At 44.4% G+C, this 17,751-nt stretch overlaps 1 protein-coding gene across 2 annotated transcripts in view; it reads right to left on the bottom strand.

Moving 5' to 3' along the window:
- Map3k9 (mitogen-activated protein kinase kinase kinase 9) overlaps window positions 1-17,181 on the bottom strand; it is a 69,439-nt gene extending 52,258 nt beyond the window's left edge. For both annotated transcript variants that reach the window (XM_026402032.2, XM_077799960.1), the window contains exons 1-2: window positions 16,779-17,181; window positions 9,546-9,959 (exon numbers count right to left, since the gene is read on the bottom strand). In XM_026402032.2, coding sequence (XP_026257817.2) covers window positions 9,546-9,959; window positions 16,779-17,181 — 817 coding nt within the window. The remainder of the gene's footprint in view (window positions 1-9,545; window positions 9,960-16,778) is intronic.
- Between the last annotated feature and the right edge of the window lie 570 nt (window positions 17,182-17,751).

The following is a 17,751-nucleotide window of genomic DNA, read 5'->3' as shown; positions in this document are numbered from 1 at the left end:
AGTCTTGATTTGTAACCTTCCTTGAGATGTAGATTAATAAAAGTTCTGGCCCTCTCCCTCTAAAATGAACCAGCCCACATTCTACATGGATTCCATGGTGTCACGGTGTGCACAGCCTCTGTGTTAACAATCCTTTCTTTCAAAAAGGAACAAAGTATGGCTGTACAAGAGGTTCCCAGAGTACTGAAGGGGATTCCATGTGATGACTCATGCTCCCTGGAAAGAAGCTACATTCTTTTCTTGACTCCGCCAGACCACTGGTATCATGGTTTTGAGTCCTAACCAAAAGCAATCCTGAACTACCTCCTTAGAAAGAGGTGAAGCACCAGGTTAAGGAAATTTTTCCAAGAGATGTGGAGGAAAGGAGAGAAAAGCAGGCTCTTGTCTTGTCTTCTTAGGAATCCTTAAGTACAAATCTTGACCTTGAGCTATAGGACAGGGCCACAGCCTGCAAGGGGTGATCACTATTAGCTACTGCCACATTTGCTTGTAGAGGGACCTGGGGAAGGAAACACATAACAATGTGTTTAACTCTCAAAACAACAGTAGCTCAGTCAGAGGAAACAGAGGAAAGGAAGACTACAGATTTGTCTGGAGGGCTGGGGATGCGGCTCCGTGATAGAGCACTTGCCTGGCATCCATGAGACCCTGGGTTCAATCCCCAGGAAGCCGGTGTACCTTTCCAAGTCTCCTTGTGCTGAGCTGGACAACTCTCTGAGGCGTAATCAGAGTCCAGAAATCCTTCCCAGTGTCCTTCACATGACACAAGCTTCTGCTCTGACACCATGACAAGCTCTATCAGTGCTTAAAACATGCCCAGGATCCCAGGTCACTTCCTGACCCACTATGTAAACTCTAGAAAAGCCCCTGAGGGGACCAAATAGGATGGAAAGGTAGGCAGGGCTCTAGTGCAGCCCTGGAGAGATAAAGGCAAAGTTCCCACAAAAAGTTCAGTTTCCCTCATGAACCCTCCTCCATGGTCCCTCAGCTCCACCAAGCATAGGAAAAGGCTGAGGCGGAAGAATCCAGAGGGAACATCGAGGACGCCATTTAGAGGATCTCTGCCTAGAAACTCCTTGCCCCACTCTCCCTTCCCATTGTGTCTCACCGACACCCACCTTCTCTAATTCAGATCACATCTGGAACAAAGAGTGCTCAGGCCGCCCTTCCGCGGTCCCCATTGCGGTGCGTCCCTTTATGGGTCATTCTTGTGGCACCAACATCTCCTGTTCATGGTTCGGATCAGTCCTGACTTGACATTTTTATTTGACTGTGTTTTGATCCTTTTCCCTGACCTCACAGGGAGCTCTTTAAGGGCAGGTCCTGTGTCTAGTTTTGCTGAGGGTTCTATTTCTAACACCACGTGCTCAGTCAGACTCCACACAAAAGGAAGCCATTGGGGCTAGAAGTGTAAATACAGAAAGAAAGGAGCGGGTCAGGGGGGCCCAAGAAGAGCCACACTGAAGAGCTAAGGTGACAGGCTTGTAAGTGGGACCTGTGGCCTCACTGGTTTCTTCTGCAGAGTCACACTCACCTGGCTGACTGCTTGCTTCATTGTGGCTTTATTCACGCATGTATTTACTTTAGCTCTCTATTCACAGAAAATGTTTCCCATCAACTGAACACAATGCTCCGGGCAATGGCTGGTGGCTATCAGCTAACCTTGGGTACAGTCCCCTACAACCAAAAAACAATTCCAATTCTTTGATCACTTTTGCCCAGAAAAATCCTCAAAACACATCCATCATCTTCCAACTCTCTATAAGGAACTTGCAAAGAACCCCCACTGTGGGGAGCCACTCCAAATACAAGTACCTTTAAGTCCTGGTGCACCATGAGGATCTGAAAGATCACTGGAGTCTGGCGAGGTAGTGCCATGACTCGTGACTTGTGACTGTGACTGAGTCTCTTCCTTCCTCAGATAACAAGGCTAACAAGGCGTGGCCCTAGGAGCAGGCATACCCCTGGGGTTGAGCTACACTCACCTATTCCTTTGTAATCCTACCCCTTTGCCCTGTTTGGGATAGAATGTTCCATAGAAACTCCCTTTATGTGTCCCTTTCTCTTGTTCTGCCTTTGGGTGTGGCCTTCCTAGATGTCAGTCAACCTGCTGACAGCAGACATCAGGAAGCTAGACTCAGCCCCCTGAAACCTGACCCCTGCCTCATTTGAATGGCTTCCTCCCCAGCCCCCTCTCTATCCATAGACCCCTAAGGTCAGAGGAGCAATCACAACACCCAAAGAAAAAGGTATTTCTCTGTCTCTGATTTTTCATGCAGCTCCGTTCACCTGGAGTGACCCTGGGTGTTTGTTGTGAGACACAATACCCCACGAGGAGAATAATGGGGGAAGAGAGTCAGAAGGAGCTGAGTCAAGTACAGCGGAAGTGTATCATTTGAGGACGCTTTCAGGAGGCACAGAAAAAGTCACCATCCACCTCCCAACAAGATGGGAAAACTGGTTTCTCTAGCTGACACTTCATTCCTTTCAGATATACTCTGGGAATGTTTTGTTGTTTCTTATTTTTTTTTTCACCTATGGGGAAAACTGTTCTGATGGCTTCTCCTCCACCTTTTTCTAGCAAGTTTGATGCCACTTTGCCCCTGGCCAGCATGTCCGTGCCTTAGCTGCTTTATCTGAGGCAGGAATGCACTCTGACACACGTGCAGGAAGAAAACACTAGAGAGCAGGATCCAGCAGGTCATAGAGTACCAGGGCCTGGCAGCCAGCAAACTCCCAGCCATGAGAAATCCTGCCCAGAAACCCAGGCGGGAGCTTTGGCCAATGTCCAGCCCAGGTATGCTCCAGGCTTAAAACATTAGAACCAGCCAGGGGGGGCCAAGAGGAAGATGGAAGCTCTCTCACCCTTGTGTGGCAAGAAAAGGTATCTCCAGCTAAGGCTGGAGATGGGCACAAAGCCCAGGAGGCACAAACTAGAGGTCAAAGGGGTGCTACATGGGCCTCCAGTTACAAGAGGCGCAGCCAATCAAACAACTCAACGAAAATGTGAAAGGCACTCTGAAGACCATGAGGGGCAACTCCCAAGCTAGGAACAAAAGAAGCTCTGAGGTTGGGCAGAGCAGACTGGCAGAGAGTCTGGTGCACAGTGTGGTAGCCTGATCCCACAACTCCTGGCAGTTGCCATCTGGCTGCTGTGAAAATATCGGCTGGTGATGTCTCCCTGCCATTCCCAGGGCTAGCATTTGGGAACAGTGTGGAGACAGAAGGAAGCAGAGGCCTTCAAGGTTGGTAAGAAATGCACTGTTAAACGCCACATGTGGGCATCCAAAACAGGTTGACAGACTCAAGACAATCACGAAGGATCAAGGGCCTGGGGAGTATAATGAGGATGAAAAGCAAATTCCACACAAGTAAGGTATGAATGGCATCCTTAGATGGGAAAAAGCGAGTTTTTACATTTTGAAATCCTATAGTAAACCAGTTGAAGTGATGTCCCATTCACTCATTTATTCATTCATTTATTCTGTGTATTCTACACATACATTCACTGAGGGCACCTGGAACCATGTTAGGAGCAAAAGACACAAAAATCTATTTGGAAACCTAAGGGATGCTCCTAAAATCGTGGCCAAGAAAAAGAGGAGGCCAAGGAGTGCAGCATGGTGACTATGTGGCTGTTCTATAAATACCATAGGGGAGAACATGCACTCCCCCATGGTTGTCACCAAATTTCGCAGCCTTATACTAGGTGCTGACTTACCTCTGCTGGGAGGCATCTGGCATGCAACCACTGGACTAGTGGCTCTAGTCCCTCATTGCTCAAATATTCTTTCACATACCATCAGGTAATGTGCATTTAGCAAACAGCTACTGAGCAGAGGCTACAGCAAGATCTGTAATGGGCTCTCAGGAGGAGGTGTGGCCAGGTTTGATTAAGCACAGAAACCTGGATAGGGTTTGGGTAGGCAGAGAGATGAGATGAGGGCACTCCTGCAAGCAGGGCTGTTCCCACAGCAAGGGCTGCTGTGAGCCTTAGGGCCTGGACCCACCAGGTGTGTTTGGGACAAAGAGGAGACCGGCTTGGCTTAAGGGGAAAGCACCCCTAGAGGAGGAGGAAGAGAAGGCAGCAAAGACCTCACAACAGCTTCAGGCTGACATCTGAGAAGAGGAAGGCAGGTGATGCTAGCTCCAAATCAAATACAGGTCTCCACCACCTGTGCTCTTTTCAGCTATAAATTAAGAATGAGTTGCTGGAAAGGTAAGGAAGGTATAGGCAGGAGATCAAAAATTAACAAAACTTGGAGGCTGTGGCCTTGTGAGCAGAACAACATTATTCCTAATTATCTGAAACTAAAGCACTACAGGGCCAGACAAATAACACAGCTGAAATACCACAGCTGTCTAAGAGCCGTGTGCAGGCCATGGGGTAGTGATTAGGAACGCACGCTGACAAGACGTGATCGGTGGAGAAGAGCATGCTACAAGCAATACGTTTATTGGGATATGTGAGCAGTGAAAATAAATACGGTAAATGCACAGAAAAAACACCATTTTTACCTTTATGTTTTCTAAAAGAAAGAAAGAAAAGAAGGAGAGGCTTTTTTTTTTTTAGTTGTAGTTGAACACAATACCTTTATTTTATTTATTTATTTTTATTTGGTGCTGAGGATTGAACCCAGGGCCTTGCACACGCTAGGCAAGCGCTTTACTGCTAAGCCACAACCCCAGCCCCAGAAGGAGAGGGTTTTTACTAAGACTTTATAACAGCTGGAGGTTTATTACCAATTACTCTCTTCTCCCCCATGTCAGTACCCATGTATTCCTATTTTTTTCTTTATCAGTTCAAAGTCTACTAACATATAATTCCTAGTGTTACACCCTTACATGACAGGGACCAAATCCAATTTTCTGGAATACTTATCAGTTATTTGATAATAAAATAAAAGTAATAATACTACCTTTCCTTTGGGAAGTTTTTAGATTTTTTATTTTTTTTTTTCATTTCATTTCATTTATTTATTTATTTACTTACTTACTTATATTCCCTTTGGCATTACTGGGGATGAAACCCAGTCTTATGCAAGCTAGGCAAGCACTCTACCAGTGAACCACACCCCCAGTCCCACCAATTTAACTTTTTTTTTTTTTTTGCACCAGGAATTGAACCCAGGGGTACTTAACCACTGAGCCACATCTCCAATGCTTTTTATTTTGAGACAGGGTCTCACTTAAGTTGCTTAGGGCCACACTAAGTTGCTGAGGCTGACCTGGAACTTGGGATTCTCCTTTCTCAGCCTCCAGAGCTGATGGAATTACAGGTGTGCACCACCACACCCAGCCTAATTTAACTTTTAAGAGAACTATTAAACTGCTATTCGGCCAAGTGCCTTCATGCCAAATCACCTGCTATACAAAATCCTAAAATCCACAAACCTATCCCAAAAAAGACAATCTTCCCACTGAAAGATATCCTTCACTAATGTCTTTACTAACAACCAAATAACTGGTTTTCCCCAGATTTGATGGAGCAGGGAGACATAAATCCATTTTTATAGCCAGTGGCCTTTTACAAGTAGTTTTAAGATGTGATGTTTAAGTTAATGATCTGATGTGGTAAAGCAGTGTAAGGCATTAGTTAAACCAGGAGTCTGAGCCATATGTCCCAGCGCCCAGCTAAATTTGTTTGGTTGTATGATGCTAAATATCTGAGTAAACTGTTTTTCCCAATACATATCCTGCATTAAGATTCCAAGGCAGGGCTGGGGTTGTGGCTCAGTGGTAGAGTGATCGCCTTGCACGTGTGAGACCTGGGATCAATCCTCAGCACCACATAAAAATAAATAAGTAAAATAAACATATTGTGTCCAGCTACAACTAAAAAATTTTTTAAATTAAAAAAAAAAAAAAAACATTCCATGGCAAAGCCAGGCCTGATGGCACAAGCCTATAGTCCCAGCTGGTTGGGAGGCTGAGGCAGGAGGATCATAAGTACAAGGCCAGCCTGGACAACTTAGCAAGACTTTGTCTCAAACTAAAAAAGAATGGGGGAGCTGGGGTTGTGGCTCAGCGGTAGAGCGCTCGCCTTCCACGCAGGAGGCCCTGGGTTCGATCCTCAGCACCACATAAAAAAATGGATAGGTAAAATAAAGGTATTGTGTCCAACTATAACTAAAAAATAAATATTAAAAAAAAAAAAGGACTGGGGATATAGCTCAGTGACACAGCACCCTGGGTTCAATCCCCAGTACCACAAAATAAACAAAAAGATTCCATGACAACACTGCTGGCTGCCACCCCTCCAGATGTGTTTGTCCTTGGTATCATACCTTGATTATTAGTGGGACTCAATGCCACCCAGCATAAAAGCCTCTACTTCCAGCCTCCTTTGCTGCTAGTCACATTTATGTGATCATGTTGTACTAGACCTCTGAGAAATTAATGGGAGCTGACCCAGTCACTAGGAGCACCTCAGTCTGCACTTCTGCTTTTCCACCTCCTTCAGGTCTGTACTTGGATCAGATATCTGGTCCTCCAGTAGCCTATTGGACCTGGAGGCTGAAAGTCACATACTGGAGGATGAAAGTCACATACTGGGATGATAGAATAAAAAACAGGAAACTGGGGCCCTGATAACCCTATGGAGCTACCCTAAAATCCTCAGACTTCTTTTCAAAGATAAATGTATACCTTATTTTTTTTTTTATTTACTTATTGCAGCACTAGGACTCAAACTCAGGGCTCTGCACATGCTAGGCAAGGTCTCTACTGTGGGCTAAGTCCCCTGACCTCATTTTAGTCATTGTTATTTTGTTTTGTTTCTTAGGTTATATACAGTCAGACCTAAACTTAATGTGCATTGTATATCCACAAAGAATACTGTGTGCCATAGACATTTCACTGCTGGTAAATGGAAAATGACTGTTTCAAGTAGGTGATCAGGATAATAAAACATTTTTTATTCCTTTATTTTATTTACTTATTTTTATGTGGTGCTGAGGATTGAACCCAGTGCCTTACACGTGCCAGGCAAGTGCTCTACCACTCAGCCACAACCCCAGCCCCAATAAAACATTTAAACACGTTACTTTTTACTAATAGTTTATAACAGCTGTATATTATCACTGACTACCTTCTTTTCCCACAAAGATAGTCCCCATATATTCATACTCTTTTTCTCTATCAGTTCAAAGTCAGCTAACATACAATTCCTAGTATTCTTCCCTTATATGGCAGTGAACAAAATCCAACTCTCCAGAATACTTAATAAAAACCAAGGGAAACAGGACAGTGTCCCCAGGTCTACAAAACACAAAGTTATGATTCCCAAATTGAAGGCGATGGGCAAGGAATGGCATAGCATTTTTAAAATCATTTTCAAATCATGCTCACACTGCAATGAAATAATAATGAGGGTCAACGAGGTACCCATTGGATATATAGAATCCTAGGCAAATATCCACCCACAGACTAATGTCAAGGGGCTGCTCCAACTCACATGTGAGATTTACAGCTGGCAAACATCAGCACCAACCATGAGGTACACTGTACCAGGCTCGCTTCTGGCCATGTGTTGACAAGGTCCTTCAAAATAGTACCCTATGTAGAAATCCTCTTTCTCCACAACAGGCCACCTGGAGGGTCCTCCCATGGCAATCCCGAAACACACTTAAGGACAAAGAAAGGATCAAAGCACTGTCTTCTGGAAAACAGAGTGACATTTAGGTCTCCTGCCCTCTCCTACCAACAGCAGCACTTTGGCAGGGCAGCCTTTCCTTTCCAAGAGCCTAGAGTCCAAAACATAAAACTTATAAAAGTAAGGCTAGCTTGAAATTAGGCTCAATTAAAACTTCATCAAGAAACTGATAAACTCTTACAATTTTATTATCCTAGCCCAGCTTTCTAAACAGGTACAATTATGCAACATTAAAGCACTTTTCCTAATTCTCCTAGCATGATAAGGATATATAAAAAAAATGATAATAATAAAGAAAATTCAGCTTCTATAACACATTTTCTACCAACACATCTGCTGCTTCTTATCCCATCATCCGAAACAATCTCTAGGTAGAAGTACTCTGAAAGAGGTCACCAAATAAATTTGAATTTATTTAGTACATTTAAAGAACAGAATTGGGGAAGAAGGTTCAGAACATGAAAAAGAGATAAAATAATGGTTAAGGGAAAAAGAGAAAACAGATTTTATTTTATGTAACTTAAAACTTCTACACATATCATACCTAAAATGAATATCTAACATTCCATACTCTTGCAAGAAGGAAGATTCTATATTAAGGGATGAAGAGTACACAGGTAGAAAAGATAAAAGTAACAAAGGCTATCTTAAAGTAAATTGGAAAGTATATCTGTGTGTGTGTGTGTGTGTGTGTGTGTGTGTATACACACACACATATATGTGTTTAATATATATATACATATATGTATGTATATAGATATACATATATACATACACGTATATATATGTGAACTCTATATGATTTGTATATATATGAACCCTATATGATTTTAAAATGTCTGGAAGAATATGCTAAATGTAAGAATTGATATTGCTAAAGGAAAATACTGAATTAGCTCTCTCTTCTATTTGTTTATGTGTACTTTCTAAGTTTTCTACAACAATTTGCAATTTTTAACAATTAACAAGAACATTAACAGAAAAATAACCACATCTGGAACAACTTGGAACAAAACAAGGTCTGAAGGATTTCTGAGCTTAAAACAGAAGAACACAGAGAGAGTGAAGTCCCTGGGGCCCATGTCACCCCCAAAGTCCTTCAACTCAAATACCCAGCTCTCTGGGACAGGATGCTCAAAGTAATCTTAAGCATATACCTTTAAGCAACTGTATGCTGTCTACAGTCAGGTTAGGCAGGAGACAACACAAACCACCCCACAAATAAAGAGTATTCCTAGGTCCTCTGATTCAGCCCTGGTGAACTATGGAAATCACTACCAACTTGCTATTTAATTATACCTAACACTTGCTTTACAATCCAGTTTATGGATACTGGGTGTTTAATAAACAGTTACTTCTCAGTTCCCTGCTATTAAATACCAGGTAGTTTTGGGATTAATGTCATCCCTGGGCTACCAGGAGGTCTGTAACACTACCAGCCAGGTCATGTTCTCCAAACTGGCACTGTCATCTCAATCAGCTCACCGTTTAAAAAATTTGCCCCTTCTTCTGATGGTCTCTTCTCTGGTGGGTACCTTAAGTTGAGGTGTTTAGGCAGAAATTCAAGCAGGTGGCACAGGTCTGCTTTTACTTGCTGTTCCACAAAGAGGGAAATCCGTCTTTGATTACCTACACAACTTCCCTCAAGTGGGAAAAATAAATGTGTTCTTGCAGCATGTATCAGAATTACACATTGTCAACCTTGCCTGCTAATTGGAGTTCAAACTTATCCCACCAGTTTTCCCTGGCACTCATTCCACTCCCGCATCCCCTCCCACTCAAGAATGGAATATTTCAGGCAAGGTTCCACCGGGAATCCACTCCTCCTGAGGCCACGGCCTCAGAGTGAAGGTGCCATTAACCCTCCAGCCCAGCTCTTCCTACTACTCACTGTTGCTGGACTTAAGGTCGCGGTGGATGATGGGGACGATGGCCTCATCATGTAGGTAGTTCATCCCTCTGGCGATCTGCACGGCCCAGTTCACCAGGATGTCCGGGGGGATCCTTTTCCCGGATAACACTCTATTCAAAGGCCCTCCGCGAGCAAACTCCATGACTAAGCAGAGGTTGGGTTCCTTCAGACACACACCCCTAAGAGCAATGATGTTGGGGTGCTTCAGCATGGCGAAGAGCTTGGCCTCTTGGCGAACGTTCTCTATGGTCTGGCTGATGTCCTCATCGGGGTCGTGGCGAGCTGCTTTCACGGCTACCTCATCGCCTATCCAGAAAGCACGATAGACCTTCCCAAAGCCCCCAATGCCAATAATCTCTTCCAGGGTTAGCTCCGCAAAATCAATCTCTAACACTGAAAAGGAAGAAAGAAAGATGTCAAGAACATCCTCAACACATTTGCCATTCATTTACCTCAATGGGTGAACGTAACAAGTTTGTCCTTTCCCTGGGCTCTTCTGTCTCCCCATTCGTTATAAAATAAACTCCAGAAGAGCAAGAACTAGGATCAGCCTCTTTTTTTCATTTGCACTCTTCTTAGTGACCACTCAGAGACCAGCAGCACATAGTGGATGTTCAATAAATATTCATAGAATAAATTCCACATGGAAAACCAGGGAGCCTCCTCTACCCAGACCAACCACTTTAACTAAAGGGAACATCAGGGATCCTTATCTGGGACCTACTCACTGTGTACTTGGTGGTGAGAGGCACACAACCCAGGGCCAGGGCAGACATACTACAGCCTGACCACAGCTTGAAAAAAAGTGTTGGCAGAAATCTGATCAGAGGATGAGAAGAGTCACTGACTCTCATAACAGGACAGGGGAGTAAGAAGGTGAATGAAGAAGAAGTCTCAAGGAAGATAACACTTGACATGGAAGGCATCTCATCAGGTGATGAAGGAGAACAGGGTGAAGGACAATCAGACAGGGGGAAGAACATGAGCAAGAACACGGGACATGAGAGTACATGATATATTAGGAACCCGAGGGAGTCCAGTGTGCCTGGATCATATGCACTGGGATAGGAGACGAGGCTCGATGACTTTTGGGGGATAACCAGGTAGTGAAATGCTTTCAGGCCAATCTGAAGGGCTTGAACGTCACACTGTAAACAACAGGAGTCCTGTCGTGTTCAGAAGGGTAGAGCTGTTTGACCTGTGATTCAGGAAGGATGGCAACTCGGGCAGCCATGTACAGTAAAACCTGAAAGCAAAGGGCCACTGAGAAAGCCACTGTGGGGACCCAAGCGTGCTGACTCTCAGCAGCAGTGAGGATGGGAGGACTGAGTCCACCTGGGAGACTGGCAGAATCTGGTTCTACCAGGACCTGATGATTGAGATGTATGGGAAAGGAGCCTCACAGGAGATATCTTACTCCAGAGACACCTGCCCCCAGCTCAATCCCCAGTGTTTCCAGTATCACCCAAACACTCATTCTCCTTCCCAAATCCAGAGTCTGAACCTAAATCCAGAGTCTGAACCTAAGGTACTTGATTATACCTTTTGCTCTGTTTGTAAAGGTTTTCATGGGTAGATAATAATAGCTACCAGTGATTATAAATCTTGGGCTAGTTATGGTGTTAAGTGCTGTTATGAGCAAAATGTTATTTTCTGTTTCTCTCGTGAAACCCTGTTCTCTGTCCCCTCCATCTCTTTTGTCTTTACCTGGCTGATTTAAATTCATTCCTCCAGTTTCAAATGTCAATTTCACAGAAGAACTTTTAGCCCCCAGACCAATGAAGTCAAGCCCCCCCCCATTGAACTTTTGATAACAACCTCCACTTTGCAAGAATCATCAAGGTTATAAATTACTTAAGTACTTGTCCGATGACTGTTTTCCTGCTGGATCATGAAATTCAAAAGGGCAGATATTCTGTCAGCCTTTTTCACTACTGTACTCACCATACCAAACATTTAGTAGGTGACCAAGAGATCCCTGAAGTAAAATGAAAATAACACCAACAAAAATCTACCTCAGGGGCTGCAGCTGTGGCAAAGCTGTAGGCATTCATCTGGCATGAGTGAGACACTGGGTTTGATTCTCAGCACCGCATATAAATAAATAAAATAAAGGTCTATCAACAACTAATATATGTGTGTGTGTATATATATATAATATATATATTTTTAATCTATCTCAGTAGGAAATAAACCAAATTCTGATCTGTAAAAGTAAATTGGGCCATCTGAAACAAACACAGAGAATCATCACACTTTACTAAAAAACTAAGAAAACAAATATATATTTCTGAACCTTTGGCAAGACCAATGGAGGAACTGCCCACTGCTGGCTGTTCCCTTCCTTACTTGGCCAGCCCCACGACACCCCCGCTCTCCATTCAGATGCTGGTGGTGTTCAAAAATCTGTTCTTGCTTAATTATAGTACTTCCATCCTATCTGAAGCTGATATTCATTTGTGTTTTGCAATACAATTGACAGTCTGCACAAAGGAAATGCTTAGGAAATGTTAGATGTAACTGCCTTTAGGTATACAGACAGTAGAGAGCATCTTGACCCCCAAAGTGCCAAATGTTATTGTCTTGGAGCTGGGATAGAGCTCAGTGGTAGAACACGGACCCCGCATGCACAAGGCCTTGGGTACAGTCCCCAGCACCACACACACAAAAATGTTTCAACTTCATCTGGAAGTTTCCCTGAAAAATAAAAGGTATGGAAGACACTAAATCTAGTCCCTAGCAGCCATTCCAAAATCCTTCTAGCATGCATATGCCAGAAAGTTAAAAAACTACATTTCCCAGGCTCCCTTATAGCTAAAGTTCTGGGTGCAAATTAAATTCACCAACTAGATGCACAGGGTTTGCAAGGCAGAAGTGAGGTGGAGACCATCTTCTCACTGCTCCTTCTGGTGAGTATGGCTTTCTGCATTCGAGTGTGAATGTTCAATCACTAGCTCTGTAGATGGAGGAAGGAATGTTTCATAGCCAAATGGATGCCTAATCTCTCAGTTGCAGATACAGCAGGGTGTTCTTGAAGTCAACATCTTCCATGGCAGCTCCAGATTCTGTAACCTTCCCAATGAGAGAAGTGGCAAGTCTCCTGGTAGGCCAGTTCTGCAACGTTCTGGAAGTTCTTCCCAGAGGTCCAGCCAAAAGCCTCTTCTCCCAGCCCTTCCAACAATTCCGTGAGCACCTAATTTTCTATGCTAAATCCCTATCTTATTTAAAATGAGTATTTCTGTGTCCTGAAAATGAATCTTGACTGATTACTAATTTTTGCCTGACGTCATTTATATGAATGAAAAAACATGCCTATGTTAATGAGAGATTAAGAATCCTCTTGGAGCCGGGCATTGTGGCACATGCCTATAATCTCAGCAGATCGAGAGGCTGAGGCAGTAGGACTGTGAGTTCAAAACCAGTCTCAGCAACAGTGAAGTGCTAAGCAACTTGGTGAGACCCTGTCTCTAAATAAAATACAAAATAGGGCTGGGGATGTGGCTCAGTGATTGAATGCCCCTGAGTTCAATCAGTAGTGCCAATCATCATCATCATCATCATCCTCCTCCTCCTCCTCCTCCTCTTCCTCCTCTTGGAGAAATATATAAGAGTCTCTGGTCAAAGAGGGAATCATTCTTTTTTTTTCCCCCATACCAGCATTCACACTGATAAAACTATGTGCATCTCCAACTTAGTATTCAACTTAGTATTTATTATCTTATTTCCTCAACGGGGCCTTTGAATTCTCCTGAAGGAACTGTTGTATTTTTTTTATATAGTCTTCCTTCTTTCCTCTGGTCTGAAACATAGCTGTCAACACAAAGTAGGTATTCAATATTTATTTAAATGTGTGTGGCTATAAAAGATGTGATTCAGGACAAGGGTGCTGAAAGGACAGCTCCTCCAACAGCATCTCACAGAAGGCAGGAAACCTCTTAGGGTAGAACATAAAATCTCAGACTTTTTTTTTTTTTTTTTAATTCAGTTAAGGAACCTCTATGACCAGCCTTCAAGAAAAGTATAGAACAAAAGTTCAGCTTTCAAACATAAAAGACATAAGATGGGAAATGGGGTTGTTTTTCCTTTCCTGCTTCCCTGCTAAGAAGTCCCTCTGGATGGGAGTTAAGGAACTGGACCTTCAGTTGCAGCAGTGAGTACGTGAGGCTCTTCCTCGCTTTGGTTCCAGTCAAGACCTGGTTTTAAACAAGAATCAGGTCAACCTGCATTCAGCACATTTTTCAGTTTCTGAGGAAGGATATTTCCAGGAATATCCTTCCTCAGAAGGAATACCAGGAACAAAACCTATTTCATTTTTGGTGTCAAGATGTTATTCCCTCTCGATTGCATGTTTAGAAACAATGTATAGGCACATTCTAGTGGGTTTGAGGCAAGTGAGTGGTATCGATCCTGTTCTTTTAAAAATCATATGTAACCTGAAAATATATCCTTCTATTTCTAGAGGATGTAGGAAAAAGAAGCATATGTTCATAATGTAAATCAATGCTGACCTTAATGTATGCCCTACTTGAAAGCAGACATACTCTCCTAAGAGAAACTTAAAAAAAAAAACAAACTTAGGATTATATTTCCCAGAATGATAACATTTGGAACTGTACATTTTTAAATCACTTACTAAAATAGAGAATAATGTGTTCCCAGGTTATTTACATTTGTCATCCATTCAGAGCTAAACTCTAAGACCTACATTGGAGGGGATAAAAGCACTATGTAAATGAAAGATGGTTTATATTATCACTATCATATTTTTCCTTTGATGCAAGATTTAGAAATTTCCTCTTGAGTTCTGAATAAAGTTTGAAACAAAGTTTTCATTTTGAGAAACAATACTATGAAGCTAATCATGAACACTTTACTGCTTGACTTCCTGTGTTCCATTTATGATCCAGAATGTAATGCTAAAATACATGCCCCAGGGAAGTTTAAAAGGGCAACTCTGAAGAAGAGTTGTCAGTGGCTCAATTTTATTCTGAGTCTTTAGAGACAAGGTTTGTCATTCACCTTTATAATCTGAGTGACCATAACTGAACTGGTGGACAGGGCATGCAGATAAGAGATGTACATGTCCTTATCAAAGTACCACACTGACATTTTACATTTACACCACCAATTTCCCTCATGTAAATTATAAGCACCTCATATCTTATCATTTCTTTATTCCCTGGCATGTAACACAGTATCTATCATTCCTTAGATACTCAATAATCAGTTTTGACTGGAATTAAGGTTTCTGAATTACCAAGAATTAATTTCAGTCAAGATAAGAGATCCAACCAAATGAGGCCAAATAAGAGCACTTACTGGGACTTTCAAACACCATGTTCTTGAAGTCAATTCTTTCAATAAGCATAAAGTTCTGCCTTCTTTCCCATCATTTGGGTTCTAGATTTAGGAATCCATTCTATCCAAGGTAACTTTTGCTACAAAAAAAGATAAGGTCAGGCCACCTTTCAGGAAAAGAGCTCCTGTAGGTAAGAACACTGTTGATATGTCTGGCTCTCTAAGACACATTCACTCCTAAGTGTGGACAGCCATGAGGACAAGACACTGAAGAAACTGAGCTCCTGCTCATGACCTTCACAGAACTCTTCTACTCTGACATTAGCTGTCCCTAAAATTAAAATCATAGAATTTTTAACTCACAAAATTTGACTTACATTTAAAATTACACTGTTTTCTAACATGCCAGACTATTTGTATGTCTTCCAACATATGGCCACATTCATCTTCAACACTATTTCAAAACACTATGCCAGGACCTTTGCATGGCCCTCAACTTACCAATACCAGAGCCAAGAAGATGTAGCACCCAGAAACAATTTAAAGTAATTTGCCACCTACAGCCATTATAAAGATCAAGATGAAGTTTTAAATTGAATGAGAGGGAAAAGAAAGAACAAGAAGTGAAAATTTGAATATTACTTTAACAGTCAAACCACCAAAAGAAAAACAGAAAAACAAGGAAAGAGGTTATGTTTTTGACATTAAGTGCTAGTATTTAAAACACATCTTAAGACAAAGTAACACAAGTGTTCAGGTGAAAATAAGTTACAGAACAAGAAGATAACTTATGAATGAAAATTTAAGACTATTCAAATTCAGCCCTTGGTAATGATTTTTTAAGTCAACTAAGATGCTAAGTATATAAAATATGCAATAAGCAGTAATCAATATATATTAGCAATACATTGTAACAGGGAGGAAATTATGTAAATTCTCAAATACAAAACAGTGTAAACTGCACTAGGAGGTATTTACACCTTTCTTCTAAAATGACAAAGTATAATTGATTAAGGGATTTTAATAGCAATTTAACTTCTTTGAAAAAAAAAACAAAGGAAATTTCATTACAGGGTGTGGAACAGGGGGGCTCCTGGGAAATTGATGAAAACCAGGACAATTGAGATTTAGCCAATTCCAAATATAGGCAAGGATCTAGGGTGAGAAGAAAACAGAAAATGTATTGTCTAAAGTGTGACTGGGACTTAGCCACTGTACCTGTGCTTCTTAACTTTTCAAGGGGAACGACATACTTTTCCCCTTCTAATCATTTCTCCACCAATCACTTGCCCTCCCCTGTTTCTTAGCACAATATTCAGTGAGACTCCTAAAGGTACAACTTCTGAGATACAGGATTAGGATCCCAGAAATCAACACGACATTTCGGAGGCACTTGGCCCTGAGTTCACACACGCTTCCGGGTCTTGTGAGCCAGCCCAGCCCTTCGGGAGACACCTCCACCTCTCTTAAAGCAAATACCTTTAAGAGGCGGGGACAGCCCATTGAAGAGGTCGGCAAGGTCCCTGACTTGGAAACTAAGGTTAAGACAGTAACCATCAGCTTGCCTGAAATCTTTCCAGATTTGGAGGGCAAGTTGGAAGAGGAAAGGATCGGGAAATGGGGAGACTTTCATGCTGGGGTTTCAGGATGTGGAAACCAGAAGCTGCTGCTAAGGTAGTCAGATGAAGCTTAAGAAGTCCAATCCCCTGAGTTCCGGGCAAAGCCTGGGGCTTCTTTAGCTTATCCACCGCATCAACTAATAGACCCCGAGCCCCAGAGCGCGCGCATCCACCCATACCCCGGTCAATCATTCCCTATCCAGGTTCCCCACCCCTAACAAACCTCCCGAAGGGCTCCCCTTCCTCCTCCACCACCCCAGGGCTCCATCCTTCCACCTCCCCGCCTTCATCTTACACTGAATGGGCGGGTAGCAACTGGGGTCCTCGCCTCCAGGCTGGCAGCGGCTGGAGAAGGCGCTGCGCGGAGTCACGTAGTTGCTGGGGAAGATGCCCACCCGCTGGTTCAGCTGCCCGGTCCACCAGCCCTCGTCGCCGGACACCTGGGAGTCCTTGGACAGCACCTCCACCACGTCGCCCAGCCGCAGGGTCAGCTCGTCCTCTCCCGCCGCCTCGTACTCGAACACGGCCGTCCAGTAGGGCAACGGTGCTTCGGAGCCCAGCTCCCCGGGGGCCGCCGCCGCCGCCTCCTCCTCTTCCTCCTCCTCCTCCTCGGCCCCGGCCCCAGTTCCATTCTCCCCAGGCGGGGCGGCATCGGCGGCGCTCGCCAGGCAGCCGAGAAGCGCTCTGGAGGGCTCCATGGAGCGGCCGATCCATAGAGTGCGGGGCTGTCGCCGCCCGCAGGAGCCGCAGCCGCCTATTGTTCATGCGGCTCCGCAGAGCTGGGGGGACCCCCCTCCCCCGACGGCGGCCGCAGGTAGGGCCCGAGGTGGCGGGGCGGGGAGAGCTGGCTGGCCCGGGCTGGCGCGGCGGGGAGACAAGTGCGCCGAGCACGAACGCTCACCGCAGCATAGGGGCGCGGCGGGCCGGACTCCCCGCCTGCCCGCTCGCCCCCGGGGGCGGCCTCACCTCCTCAGCCGCCGGTACCTGCTAGCGCTGCCGGTGCCCGCCGCCGCCCGCCGGCTGCCGCTCCCCTCTCCGCCCCGCGCCGCGCCCCGCCCCCCGCGCCGCCCGCACGCCCGGGACCACCTGACGCGGGCCTGGCTCCGCCCCAACCCTGCGGACCCGGGGGGCGGTGCCGTCAGCCCCGGGCCCGCCCCCGTACCAGCTCGCTCTCCCATTGGCGGCGGCGGCCAGTCCACAGGTTCCTCTCGCCGTGGTTGGGGCAGCCTCGCCGGCCGCCTCCCAGGTCCCTCCACCCCCTGCGCCTT

Source organism: Urocitellus parryii, chromosome 6, assembly GCF_045843805.1.
Source record: "Urocitellus parryii isolate mUroPar1 chromosome 6, mUroPar1.hap1, whole genome shotgun sequence".
Lineage (NCBI taxonomy): Eukaryota > Metazoa > Chordata > Mammalia > Rodentia > Sciuridae > Urocitellus > Urocitellus parryii.
Note: the sequence above shows the minus strand (reverse complement) of the source record. Positions and strands in the feature narration are given on the sequence as shown.